General features: G+C 37.1%; 1 protein-coding gene across 1 annotated transcript in view; it reads left to right on the top strand.

Moving 5' to 3' along the window:
* Positions 1-400: 400 nt before the first annotated feature.
* POLN (DNA polymerase nu) overlaps positions 401-14,570 on the top strand; it is a gene marked incomplete at both ends in the record, with an annotated part of 105,722 nt that continues 91,552 nt past the window's right edge. Inside the window, 5 exons of the mRNA XM_082482556.1 lie at positions 401-533; positions 3,972-4,033; positions 7,977-8,465; positions 8,910-9,100; positions 10,888-11,000. Coding sequence (XP_082338682.1) covers positions 401-533; positions 3,972-4,033; positions 7,977-8,465; positions 8,910-9,100; positions 10,888-11,000 — 988 coding nt within the window. The remainder of the gene's footprint in view (positions 534-3,971; positions 4,034-7,976; positions 8,466-8,909; positions 9,101-10,887; positions 11,001-14,570) is intronic.

The following is a 14,570-nucleotide window of genomic DNA, read 5'->3' as shown; positions in this document are numbered from 1 at the left end:
ATGCATATGCTAGATATAGGCTAGTTTAAAGATGTTGAGAGGGGGAAGTATTTCAGACAAATGACAATTCTTATTTTATTTGTCAAATTTTTTTTTAGAGGTTAGCTTTACTTAATAGGACAGCTTTTTTTTTTTTTTATTGGTCTATTAAAACACTTTCAAAGAAGTTTCACTTGGTGGTTTTTGTAAATTATTACAATTTGCTATTTTTCTGTTTTCAGTATGTAGACACTGAAAGGCATGTCAGGAAGGAAATCTCATTTTCTGTCAAGGAGAGTGAGTGGCTGAACTTGTTCGCTATATTTTGTCTTACATTTCAACAGAATGTAAGTGCAGATTGTTCTGTGGCCCTGATATAACGCACAATTTGTGTGTTCTGTGTTTAGGTTTAATCTTAAAAATGGAACAGTACACATCATACATAGGATGTGAGACTTCTAAAGTGCCTTTATCTGATATTGCTCAGAGGATTATGACAGCTTTGCAGTCTGTTTCTGTAGGAGAAGTTCAGACTAGCAGAAAGAATAACCAGAGTAAGTAACTCTTAGCCTATTTAAATGTTTCTATTTTCAGTTGAAAAACTGAAACCCAAACAAACAAAACAGTATCAAACCTCTAGTCCCTATTTAAAAAGGAAAAAAAAAAGTGAGAGTTTAGGTTTCCAGGGTTAGAAAATGAGTTAAACTGTAACTGTGACATTTGCTGGGACTTTTCCAATTAAATAATGCTATGCGAGTGCAAGGAACTAGGTTATTACAAATAGCCTCAATTTATTATTTTTTTTCTTCCTGTTCCTGCTATGTGGTATAGAAGTAGATGAGAATTTCAAACTGTTTATTACCAAATACTGTAAATTAAATATCTAGTCCAAAGTCAACTTAAAGATCACTAGAGGTACTAGGAACTTGCCAGAAGGCCAGTGAACTCTCCAGACTCATGTCTGTCCTTTAAACACGTGTTCATTAGCAGCTCACTCCTTGTGAAATTCTAGGGGTAAGAGTGAACAGTCCCAGTGGTAGAACAAATTAGGTAATGTTAAAAGTACCTCAGCAGATCTTTGACTCTGTTGAGCAAATCTTACTCAGAATGTTGTGAATGCTAGAGAGGTTTTGCAAGATGAAATTTTTGTTCTCAATTTGTGTATTTCATAGTTTGCCATTCTTGTAGCTCTGGAAAGAAGTAGATAGAAAATTAGAGTTTTGCTCAATTTCAGTTGTCTGTTTTCTCTTGAAAACTAGATCCTGGAACATTACGTGGTCTATGGGATTTAAATCCAGCATTTGTTCTTGAATTAGTGTTGTTTGTTGCAGCCTCAGTTTTACATAAATAACTTTTCTTTCAGTAGTAAAGCATTGGATCAGTGGACCCTGATGGTATAGTAGTGAAAAGGGTAGTAATTCAATGTCGTGTAAATCAGTGATACACATTTGAAGAAATATGGGGATGGGTTCACTTTAAAATGATACATTTGGACCAAACCCCAGATTATTTTGAAGATAATCAGATCTCTTTTCTGCCTTAGTTTAATTGCCGTTCTACTTCTCTTGCTACCTTGTCATTTTCCCTTCCTCAATTTTCCTCTGTAATGTTTCTTTTTGTCTTAGATGGGAGCTCTGTGCTGTGTGATATTTATATTGTGTTGTGTTGTCCGCTCTTGATCTGTTCAGTTTCTGTCAAGCTGTAAAATTTACAGATTCTCTTTTCTAAAAATCTCCATTAAGGTGTCTGGTATCTTTAGCCAAATGAGCTTGCTGTTGTCTTTGTGCTGCTAAATCCGTATTCACTAGGGAGGGAAAGAACAGTGTGTAAGCATTTAGTGGTGGCAGGTCACATGACTAGCTTTTCTTGCTCTCATTTTTCCATATAGTAATTACTCACGATTGTTTCTAGTGTACAGGCTTAAGAACAAATTTATTTGAATTGCTTTTAGGAAGTTGCCTCTCTGTATAGCTTTAGCTGATCAACTTGGATCTGGAGAGAAGAAAAAGTTTGCCTCCCTTAAAAACTAAACCTGTCATGTTAGTTGGTCAGTTTCAAACTATTTTATTGATAATCTTTAAAGATTAAATTTTGCTTACTGGAAAAACTGTTTGTCTTTAGAAGGTAAACATTGGGTTCAAATAGGACAAATACCTGCAACAAACTTAGGGGTGAAATTCTGTGGGTATCTTGGCAATAGAGCTTGTAATGGTTCCATCTAGCTTTAAGGAGGAATTTGGAGGCAAGGATAGGTTTCTACTGCCATCTGGTGACACTTTTTCATAAACAAATTTGAGGTTGCATAGCTCTTTTAGATACCTGTCATGCTGAAGGAGAGAAATGTAATCCTCATCATTTCTGGAGGGTGAATTGTTCAGGAAAAAGTATCGGGCTGTGAAACAATTGAAAGCACTGAATAGAAACTCAGTTACTATCATTCTTAAATTATAATTTTATTGTTGTGGGATGTATCAAGAAAATCAAACCTAAAATATTCGAAGCTAGAAATACGGTTATGCCATACTTGCTATTCTAACAGCTCAGGTTAGAAGCCTGAGCTGGAGATAACTGATTATACACGAACATGAACCTGAATGTAATACTATAAAGTAATAAGCTTAGTTTCTTTTGGAGACCAAAGTAATTAGTCTTTGAAAAGACTTTTTTTTTGTATTTTATGTACTGGGTCCTGGTTTGCCTAGACAAAATTTTTCTAAAACAGTTTCAGTAAATAGAAATAGGTCACCTTATGCTTTGTTTGACATTGGTCATCAGCACATTTGATTCAAAAAGTGTCTTGCTGCTGGTAATGCAAATTTTGTAGCTGAAAACGGCAGTGGAGTGTTGTACTTGGTATGAACCAGGAGTTAGAAGGGGACAAAATATATGTCTTGCCCATGAGATGTCTTTTTGGCTGGGCAGTAAAAGAATATAGAGATAAAGGAATCCTAACTAATTGGAAACTCTGGAGAGACTCACACTTCAGTGGAGTTCTCTTTTTCTCCTTTTTTTTGTTTCTCCCCCTCCCCCCATTCCTCTTATTCTACCTACTGAGTTTGTAGTTGCTGCTAGCCTGCTGCCCCTTTTTCTTTTATTCCAGTCTTGCTTCTCTTCTTGAGGCTACTAGGCAGTGTTGAGGGCAGAAAACAGAAGGCATGTCCTAACTATTTCATTTAGCACGGTGCAGCGTCTGAGGTGCATTTACAAAGCCTTCATTAAACTGGCATTTGTCTGCTTTCAGAGCTGTAAGCTAAATACCACTGGTAGTTCAGTGGTGGGCCGAGGCTAACACCTGTTCGTTGGCACAGGGCTATCTTAGACCCCGCAGCGATAGCCCTTCTGCTTCTTGCAGTGCTAGCCATTACGTTAGCTTTCTGTCAATTTGATATGTCTGAATTCTTCTTTCTCTCTGTTCTTGTCTGGTCTTACAATACCTGTTCTATTGTGAGGATGAACAATGTGAAAAAACTATCTTCTGCAGATGAAGCAATGGTCAGTTCTCTGTAGGGCATGATATGCTAAAGATGTATATGCAAATAATGTTTTACTGAAAAAAACCTATTGTGCCTAATTCCAAGAAAACAATTAAACTGTGTGAAGTATGTAGTTTGATGCCGCCAGCTTTACTTTGACCGAGATAGGATGTGTTTTCTTGAAAGAAGAAAATAGGCATATTTATGGTATTACAGTAATACCTCTTCTGAATACTGTGGAAAAAGTTTCTCTGCTTTGTAGCAGATTTGAATTATTTTTTTCTTAATGGAGACAGAGCATGCTTTTGCATATGTATATTTAGGAACCTGCAGGGCCCTTTTAAGTGTGAATGTTATTAATTTGAGGAAAAATGGTTGTCATGGAATATTTTGTTGCAATTATTTTAGGTTTGGTAAAAGTGTCAGCAATGTAACACTGAATGTAACCTAAGTTACATGCACTGCTCCCAGATTCATTTGTATTGTAAAATGTTTCACATTTTTTTTTTTTTTTTAAAGGTATAGAGACGACAAAGGACAGTAAACTAGGTGATAAGGATGCACATCTGAAAAATAAAAAGGCAAGCATACTGTAAGGTTGAGGACCACTAAAAGCAGTCTTTTTGTTGCAGGTTTGAAGATGTTATAGACTGGCTCTTTCATAACAAGCTTTATCACACTATATTGCATACACTCATAATTCAGATAACTTTCTCTTATTTTGCATTTGGCATCTACTTACCTATGAAAGTCTTGGCTGCACTTCTATTATCCTTTTTATAGGAAGCTAGTCTTTTGTGGCAGACTCATCAGAAATTAATGAGGTTGCTGCATTTAGATAGTTACCAGGATTTAAAAATATTCTCAAACCTCTGTCACTGAGCAATCGCTGGTACCCCCAAAAATGGCCCAAAATGGAGCAAGCTGCTTTTCATAGTAATAGTGAAGTGATTTATGTTTTGTAAATTGTTACCTCATCATCCATAACTGGCATGACCCATATAAGGTCCATATTGTCTACAGGAGAGCCATTAGATATTGTGGCTTGGATGCCATCCTGTGCAACCTGCTGTAGGTGACCATGCTCTGGCAGGAGGGTTGGACTAGATGATCTCTAGAGGTCCCTTCCAACCCTGACCATTCTGTGATTCTCTGAAAACCTGTTCTGAATCAACACATCATTCTGTGTACTAAATGGGAGTGTTGGAATGGAAGGACGCAGGCTTTTTAGGAAGGACAGTCAGGGGAGATGAGGGGGTGTTGCCTTCCATGTCAAAGACCAGCTGGAGTGCATGGAACTCCACCTGGAGATGGATGAAGAGCTGACTGAGAGCTTATAGGTCAGGAATAAAAGGAACATGGCAGCAGGTGATGTTACAGTGAAGGTCTGCTACGGGCTGCCTGACCAGGATGGTAGAGCGGATGAAGCCCTGCATAGACAGATAGTAGCATCATCACATTCATAGGCCCTGGTCCTCATGGGGGACTTCCAGCACCCTGATATCTGTTGGAGGGACAACACAGCGGGGCACAAGCAATCCGGGAAGTTCTTGGAATGCGTCAATGACAACTTCCTTCTCCAAGTGGCAGAGGAGCCATGCTGGACCTTGTCCTTACCAACAAGGAGAGACTAGTGGGAAATGTGAAGCTCAAGGTCTGAGAATAAAAAGTGCATACTTCTCCATTGCTACTAGAAAAATCATGGATTTAAGAGATCGCTGCAGTTTTCTTGGTGGCTGTGCTGCTTTCCAGGGATGTTAACAGCACTGTTCAGTCTTCTCCAGAGTTGCTGTCGGCACATTTTTTTCTGTTCTAGGGGTGTTTCTTGTATGGTCAATCTCCTTAATTTGTGGGTTTGCAGCACTGTAAGTCAGTCTAAGCCTCGCCACCTATTCCTTCTTTGCTGCTTTTCCTTGTTTTACATTTTTGGTCCTTCCATAGACTGGTACTTGTCATTACATAATCATAAAGTGAGCAGATTCATGTGAAAAAATTACTTTGTATTGGAAAGTTTAATTTTCGGTTTTATCATCTCTCTGAATTTGGTTTAATGTGCATGTGAGTGAGTTGCCAGTACAAGAATGGGAATGGGTAATTGGGGCAGCCCCAGCTTTTTAAGATCCATTGAGGTGATTGAAAAGTTGCAGATACTGCCAGTGTACTTCTGTCGCAGCTGCAAATTTCACAGCCTTCCTTATTCTGACTCTGGTGCATGTTGCACACTTCAGCAAGTCCATTCAGGTTGCTCAAGATGCAGAAAACTGGTTTCTTTTTTGGGGTGCAATAGTTCCCTGCAAATTAAATTGGCTCATAGATAGGCATGCAGCTGTGGGTGCACATGGATAATGTTGGAACCCCTTTTCGTGATGATGAGTTGCAAATTTTGACTTACAGCATCTAGTGAAATTTTTCTGCATCCACAAATTATCCTACATCGTGGGAGTTGTTTTCTCTACTTCTAGCCATGTCATTATTTCTAGTAGAAGATGGCTTCTTCCTGGAAGCTGCTGCTTCTCAGTTAATTGTAGTTCCAGCTGTATTATTCTGACTTGATAATTAAATTGCTTTGTTCGTATTTTTGAACCTTTAAAAGAGAATTGCTTATTCCTGATTCCATAATTACTTGAATGTCCCAATTCAAATTCTACTGTGTTAAACATTAAACTATTTGCAATTTGACTGGAGAATACACTTGAGTGGATTAGTTCTTTCCATGGCTCTTAAACATTTGGTCCTTCTGTGATATTATTTTTCTGCTTATGGTTACTTTTTATAGTGTTCACTTTTTGGTTAGCATTGTGTAAGTCCCAATTAATTTGTTGTCCCTCAGAACAGCCACTATTCATTTTGGTACTAGCAAAAGCTCAATTAGCTCAAAATTTCTGTTTACTTAAAAACTGTTAATTGTACTTTTGCTGTAGAGTTGATCCTGTGAAGTATGATCTCAAGCAGTCTAAGCTTTTTTGATCCTTTGACTCCATGGTTCTGAGGTCTGGAAATATGGGAACCGGATTGAGGAATATTGCAAAACCAGAAAAAATAATTATTGGTGTTGTCATTCTGGCTTGCTAAATCAATACAGATTGAATAGAGATGGATGTCCTTTGATCAGTGAGAATTGTTGTACTGGGGAATGGATAGGTGCTCAGCACAACAGTAACTTGTGGTTCTTTGGAAGTGAGAAGGCCTTAGTTTTTGGAATGGTAATGACAACAGAGGTGTTGAAGGAGACTGGCTGTGCTACAAGAGCAGAAAATACAGTAATTATGAGAGGCTTCAGTTACTTTTCAATGGAGTGGGTGAATATTATGCTTATGGATGATGCTGAGACTAAAAATCAGGAGACAACTGCTTTGTGGAACAGTTGGAGAACTCTGAAGAGGACTTGCTTTTTATTTGATTCTTTGTGAGATCAGGTTCAAAATCTTCCTGCTGAAAGATGCTCTGACAGGGACTATAATCTTTCTGAGGCATTAAAAGATAACTCACTACAGGAATACTTAATTTCAAAAAAGGAAATTACATAAAAATAAAAGGACCTTTTAAAAGAAAATGTGTGGAATTTCCCTCCAAAACCAAAACATTGTAAGACCTGTTGATGATTAAGGTGTAAGAGGAGTATTGAGGGAAGATACAACTCTGTGTGTCTGTAAATAGTTAAATATACATTTACCTTGGGGAATCTTGGAAGGGTTGCTGGTTGCCATTCCAGAGTCTCTGTTTATGAAATCAAGAGAGAGGATCTATCTCAGCTGAAGAGGTTGTAGACAAAACAGCAAAATAAACAGTAAGAAAATACAAGAGCCGGAAGCATACCAAGGAAAATTCTGAAGGAAATCAAAGATGAAGGAATAGAATCATAATATTACCATGCAACTTCTTGCTTAATGCTATTTAATAGGGGTCCAGGGACTACCTGGAGTAAGAAAGCTGTTCTGGGCATAGTGGATTAAGTGGAGTTTAATACTTATTCATATACCTGATAAAACTTTTTCAGTGTGACTTTCATATATGTTTTTGTTATGTTTTACACTCTTGTAAGTTGTTTGAAGAAATTGGTGGAGGTCCAGTTGGCTCGGTGTACTTGAATTTCCAAAGCAGTCAATATGGTCCCTTGCCAAAAGTTCTTTACTAAGTTGTCATGAAAAAAGCTCTGAATATTGAAGCTAAAGATGGAAATGAATGGTCTTCATTGAGACAAAGGTCACTAATAACCTAGTCACTATGGAAGTCAGGCTACTGGACTAGATGCATATTAGTTTTAAATGCCATTTTTAGTGTTGGACTAAGATTAAAAAAAAGGTGGTGGTTTTGGATGTAAGCAATATAAAACAACAAAATAATCTTTACTGATAAATACTTGAATTTTGTTTTATGTAATGTGGATCCTGTAAACTGACTCTTTGTTTTTTTCATAAAATATCACTTCCTTCAAAGCTTATCTGAATAAACTCATGTATACTTATTTTTATTTCTCCTAATAAGTTCAATAATTGGTTTGCTAAAAAATTCCGTATTTTCCAGGAGATTCATGAATCCACAATTGCCTTATTAAAAACATCTGCCAGCCCTGAAAAAAGTACTGCTGGTCAGATAGTCAGGACAGTACATACTGATGAAATGCTTTGTTGTCAAGATACCAAAATGGTGAGCTATTACCAGGATGTAGACTTGCCAACATGGGGATATAGAGAAAGAAATCTTTCAGCAGAAGCAAAAAACCTGAAGGATGGTGAAAAGAATATAGCTACTCCCCTTAAAAGAAAGCGAGATGTGCCTATGTGTTGTTCAGATAAAACAAGAAGATTACAAGGAAAGACCTATACTTCTTCACATGAAAGACGATACAACTGTACTTCTGGACAAACAGCATTTTCTGAAAATTATCCTTGTGATATCAGGAGTTTGGGATGTGAGGAAAAAAGAGAATTGCTTGCAACTATAGAACAGGCAGTGGCTTTTGTAACTACTATGATATTTCAAGATGGTTCTTCACAGCTCAACTCAGAGCAGGTTAGTGAATGATGTGTTTAGTCAGTTTTGTTGAACCATTTGAACTGTGCATATGACTCTAATAAATGCAAAACTGTGTTCACTGGGAGCATAGAATCTGGACCAGTTCTGTGTATTATTGCTTACCAAAATGTTAACGTACATTTTATTTTTAGTGACCAAGTAAAACTTAAAAAAAAAAAAAATCAAACTGCTTGGGCTAGACAGGCATTTGTATACTTAGAGTGAGACTGTTTGAATTGGAGTATTTTTTCCTGCTTTTTACTATGTCATTGTGGATTTTTGTTTCAAGGCTGAAACACTCGCATGTGCCTCTACTGTGTCAATGGTGTATGCAGTAACTCTAGTGTACATAATAGGTTTCACGTTGTAAAATATTTGGGAATTTTTCTTTATAGAATTGCATAAAACCTGTCAGAGGAAACTATTATTATACTTTAACAGGTCTCAACCTCATCAGTAAAAGGAGTAGTTGTGTTAGTGAAGAGTCAGACTGGTCACCCTTGCCATCCCAGTTACTCTTCAACTGATTGTACTTGGAATGCTGCTAATGAAAATGATAGATTAATTTATTTAAAAACGGAATGGTCATCTCTTTGGGAACAAGAACAACAGGCTCACAAGAAATTTGCTTGGTGAGAATATGTAGGAAAAACACTGTTTTGTTTTACATATGCTTTTAGTAACAATTATGTTGATTACATGGCACATGCTTAATCTCCTTAAGTGTCAAACTCATTGAATTTCATGTAGCTGTATTAATTCTGTGTTAAGCCTGGGCTAATATAAACCAAATAAGAATAGAATATTCCTTTGGACTCAGCATATCACTAACTGCAGCCGTGCAGAACTAGGTTGGGATTCTGGTAGGAGCTGTTTACATTCGCCTAGAAATCCTTTATGAACAACTTACAGCTATATGACACCAAAAAATAGGATTCATCCAGGTCTATCTTCCTTGTATCTTATCTTCCATTTCCTGAACTGCATTTCATATCTAATACATTTTTGATGGATGTTATTATGGTAAACATCCTTTTTGAGCTCTCCTAATATTAATTTTTTGTGCCCAATAGACTACTCTAATGGCTTTTGAGATCCCGAAGGAAATTTTCCTAGTATTCAGTAACGATGTTACATCAAAATTACAAGATAATTTTTGAAGTGAATGCTTTATGTATCTGTTTAATAGTGGGACTAAACTTTAAAAAAAGTTGGATTATGTTTTAAAATTCCTGTTAGTATAACCAAAACCCGTTCTTATTCTGCAAAGAGAAAAATGAGAACTGAATCTGATTCTTAGATATAATAGTTGCATGTTAAAATTTCATTAGAATATTTTATGACTTTCAGTACGAACTGCTTTATTGTGAAGTGCTGAATTTGGGTTATTAAATTACAAAGCATTAATTTTCAAGATGTTGGACTTGGTTGTTCGTTGCATCTCTGCCACTGCTCCACTGTGGTTTGAAACAAGTCGTTTCAGTTATCTGTATGTATCCAGCAGTAATATTGGAGTTATGACAACTGGTTTAATAACTTGTTAGCTTGAATATAAGTTGTTCTGAATTCAGAATAACATATCAATAAAGCATGTGCATATGAACAGTAAAAATTCAATAATAAACAAATGGAATAAGTGTTAATATTTAGATGAAACCTATAGGTAATTGTTTCTTGTAAGTATGGTGTGGTTTAACAGTGGATCTACACCATATACAATAATGTCCTATGATCTACACAATTTCTAATATGTCCAAAAGTTAATACTGTGGTTTCATACCACCAAAGATAAATAAAATTGAAAGTTAGAAAAATAATATTTTTTTATCAATATTGCCCAAAATAGTGCTTATAAAAAAATATATGTAAATAATTAGTAAAATCTATATGCTAATATACATAATTGGTGAAATATAAAATGGCATGGATGTGGGAACTATAGACATCAAAAGGAATGGAAAAATATCACAAAAGATACTAGATTTAAATAGCATGTTAACTCTAGGCAATTAATGGAAATTCAGACTGTCTAATAACTTTTAAATCATTATTTTTGCAATACTACATTAACTCAGAAGCCCCTGTGATCTTATTTGGGTATATTAAAGTATTACAGGGATGTCAGTTGCTGTTTTGGATTAAGACTGCATTTAATTTTGAGTGTCAAATAAGGATTTGTTTTCTTTACGAGTGCATGATGAGGTATATCTGCTAGGATGTTTAATTCATTATAGAGTGAAGCTTCAGGTATTACTGAATTGAGAATTTAATATTCAAATACCGTATTCTGTTCTTACAGGAATAAAGAAATGTCTTATGTTAACTGTTTAGCATTAGGTGCTAATTAAATGTATAAAGTAAATAGATTAACTAAATCTAGTAGCAATATAGTGTGTGTTAATGAACTACTTCTATGCAGGCAAGTGTTGTTTCAAATGCTACATTGCAAAGTTCCAATTATTTGCTTCAATGCAAAAGATTTCCTGAGGACTGTACTTCAAGTTTATGGTAACGAAATTAGCTGGAAACAAGGTAATTATCTAATCTATAATATAATCCTATAGTCTCTATGCTTTTTATGTTCCTGTTAAAATCACTAGGTGCAGAAGTAACTAGATCAGTGGTTAAGTAATATATCAGAAAAGAGAGTTCTAATACCATGGAAAAGAACACCTTTGGGGAGGTTGTGACCAGAGGCTTGGCATGTCAAGATGATGTATTTCTTCTCAGAGCAGGAATCATATCATTGAATAATTTAACGATAGCTTCCAGTGGAAACAAAAGCTCTGAACACAGTCCTGACTATAGCTGAAAAGGTTGAACTGCTTCATGTTTCATGTTCCCTAGAAAAACTTTCTCTGCTCACAAGGAAAGGCTAAAATAAATTCTAGAGGTGCTCATAGTTGTCAGAATTGGGAATAGCTTGAATGGGTCCTTGTTTTTTTGATAGGGTCAAATAAGACTCTTGTATGGGTTTAAAAGCAACTACAAACAGAAGATATAAGATGTAAGTAGAATGGGGTTTTATTTTCTTGGTTCTATTTATTGGATTACTGCTGAGTGAATTACAAAAATGTGTGAACTTTCAGGAAGGACTCCCTCTGTGGAGAATATTCAGTTTGTGTTCAGCATCTGAGAAGTTTCATCAGTAAATCACACAGTAAACTGATGATGATTTTGAATCTGGTGTGAAGATCTACTAAAAACCACTTAGCCCTGGGAATGAGAAGATGGGGAAGAAATGTCATTATCATATTGGCCCTAGTGACAGTTTTACAACCTGTATGCACAGGAAGTACTTGATCTAGGTTAGATCCTATCTGCATAGGACTTGAATCCTGAAATTTCTAGTATCCAAAAGAATTCTTGTCTAGGTTTTTTTTTTAAATTTCAGAAGTTGATGCTTCCTCACCCATTATTTCTGCTGTGGTAAAAAACCCACAACACAAGTGCCATGTCTTTTTAAAGGTAAAAAAAAATCCCATCGTAAATCAAGGAAACACTGTAATTTGTGTGTCATATTGACTGCAATCACTTTGAATGATTGTATTCATTCTCAAACTAAAGTACTAACCAGTGGAATACATACAGATACATTAGCCCTGACTAGTAAGATATGGCATGCAATGCTGTTGGGATTCGCTAATGTTTTGGAGTAGAAGAAGGACAGGACTTGAGTACCATTTCACAGTCTTGAGGAAAGTATGCTTTTATCAGCACACGCTCTTCACTTTATCCCAGCTTGACCCAGGTTTTGCTTCACTCCTTTCAGCTTTGTTCTCTCAGTTCCATATGTGCCGCCTCCTCACCTTGAAGTTGTCATCCTCTTTCAAAGACTGAGTTGGTGCTCACTCAAAGACTCATTACTGCTACCCTCACCTTTGGTGAAAATTGTAGTTGGGAAGGAAGGGGTGTATGGTTGGGGAGGGTGGTTCTTTATTCTTTTTTTCAGCTAGAGACTGTTTTGTGCTCATTGTAAATGAAGATACGAGAAAAGGATCTTTGAGGTGTCTCAGGGACTCTTTGGTAACAGGATTCTCCCATGTATTCTTGGTAAGATGCAGTTGTTATTAGAAAAATCAGTGCTCATTTCATGCAGTCTTCACATGAGCTTGTGAATGTCCAGTATCTCACTAGGCAGAGCCTTCCCGCAGGTTCTGGCATTTTCTAACAGCCATCAGCTGCTGAGTGTTGCAGCCCATCAGGGAGGCTGTGTTGCTTAGTCTGCCTCTTCACAATGCATCATCTGAGTTCATGGCAAGTCTGTTACAATTGTCAAAGTTTCATTTAATACCTGGAGGGATTACTTCCTGCTGAAAGAGCAGTGGAAATCCCATGGAGACATCCAAAGTTTGATTTTTGGAGTGGATGCAGAGTTTGACATACTTTCTTAAGCTGCATGATTTCAAAGCTAAGACTGTCCTTACCATCACAGAAGGTCTCTTAGTAGTACTATCAGGAGGGTATCCTTGAGACAATTTCCAAGGCTGTTCCTTCACATCTTCTAGCTTCTGAGGTGAAACGCTGTTTGCATTCAGAGAATAGGATAGTGAACTACATAAAATCCTGGTATGAGACCATGCAGATGAAGTATCCTTCTATTATCTGGCCACTCCAGCAGAGCTCAAGCCTATTCAGGGGCAAGATGTCTCCTTCCCTAACATCTGCTGAGCAGCCATGTGAAGTTCTTTTCAGCAACAGTTATATCAGTGGAGGTAAACAAACCAGATTCTCTTTAGAATAGCCCTGCAGCTGTAACTTGCATTACGGACATTAAAAGTCTGTTTCCAGGTAACTGAGTCTGTAAGGTTATGTAGCATGGAATTCTCTATAAATGTACCTGTGAGTTGTCATTTGACTGTATTTAGGGGTTGCTGAAGAGGACACTTAGATCTATCTTTGAATATATCTCAAAACATTCTAGTTCCTAGTTTCTCTCTGCTCTCAGTACATATGTTGAGATTGTGGTTAAAAGGGACATGAAACAGCACTAGGCTTGCTCCATCCTATGTATCTCTGTGAACAGGAAAAAAAGTGCAGTGTGAGCACATGTGATCCTATAGGACACAAGGTTCTGATTTTTTGAGAACAATGCATTATTCACCCATATGTTCCCATATTCACCCATATTTTCCCCCTCTACTCGGCACTGGTGAGGCCACAACTGGAATACTGTGTCCAGTTTTGGGCTCCCCAGTTCAAGAGGGACAGGGAACTGCTGGAGCGAGTCCAGCGAAGGGCAACTAAGATGATTAAGGTCTTGGAGCACCTCCCTTATGAGGAAAGGCTGAGAGAGCTGGGACTCTTTAGCCTGGAGAAGAGAAGGCTGAGGGGAGACCTTATTATGGCATACAAGTATCTAAAGGGTGGGTTGAAGGAGGATGGAGCCAGGCTCTTTTCATTGGTTCCAAGTGACAGGACGAGGGGCAATGGGCACAAGTTAGAACACAGGAAGTTCCGTTCAAATACACGGAAACAGTTCTTTACGGTGAGGGTGACAGAGCACTGGAACAGGCTGCCCAGGGAGGTTGTGGAGTCCCCTTCTCTGGAGATTTTCAAGACCCGCCTGGATGCAGTCCTGAGTAATGTGCTCTGGGCAATCCTGCTTTAGCAGGAGAGTTGGACTAGATGATCTCTAGAGGTCCCTTCCAACTCTGATAATTCTGTGATTCTGTGATATGTGAATTCATACATACATTAAAGATCTCAGAAGTCTGATTGTTAGGAAGTAAATCTTCTCTCCCCCGACCCCTAATAGCAATTTCGTGGATATCAATCAAGCTAGCAGCAACAACAAAACTATCGGAGGGAGACACTTACAAGAAAAACTTCAATTTGAAATTTTGCAGTGATAATAAAGAGAGGCTTTTACAGTCAATCTTAAGAACCAGATGTTTACTTACGTTTTAAAACTTGGAAAAAAAAAAAAAAACAAACAGAAACCAAATCCACAAAAAATCCCTCTTCAAAAATATTCAATATGGAACATAATCCTTTGTAGTCATGATCTTTCTTGTTACAGCTGTGAATTCAATGTTTAACATTTTCAGAGTGTAAATGCTTTTCTATTTATTATGTGTGTCTACAGGAAAGATAGGCAAA

Source organism: Vanellus vanellus (genome assembly GCF_965231255.1).
Source record: "Vanellus vanellus genome assembly, chromosome: 4".
NCBI lineage: Eukaryota > Metazoa > Chordata > Aves > Charadriiformes > Charadriidae > Vanellus > Vanellus vanellus.
Note: the sequence above shows the minus strand (reverse complement) of the source record. Positions and strands in the feature narration are given on the sequence as shown.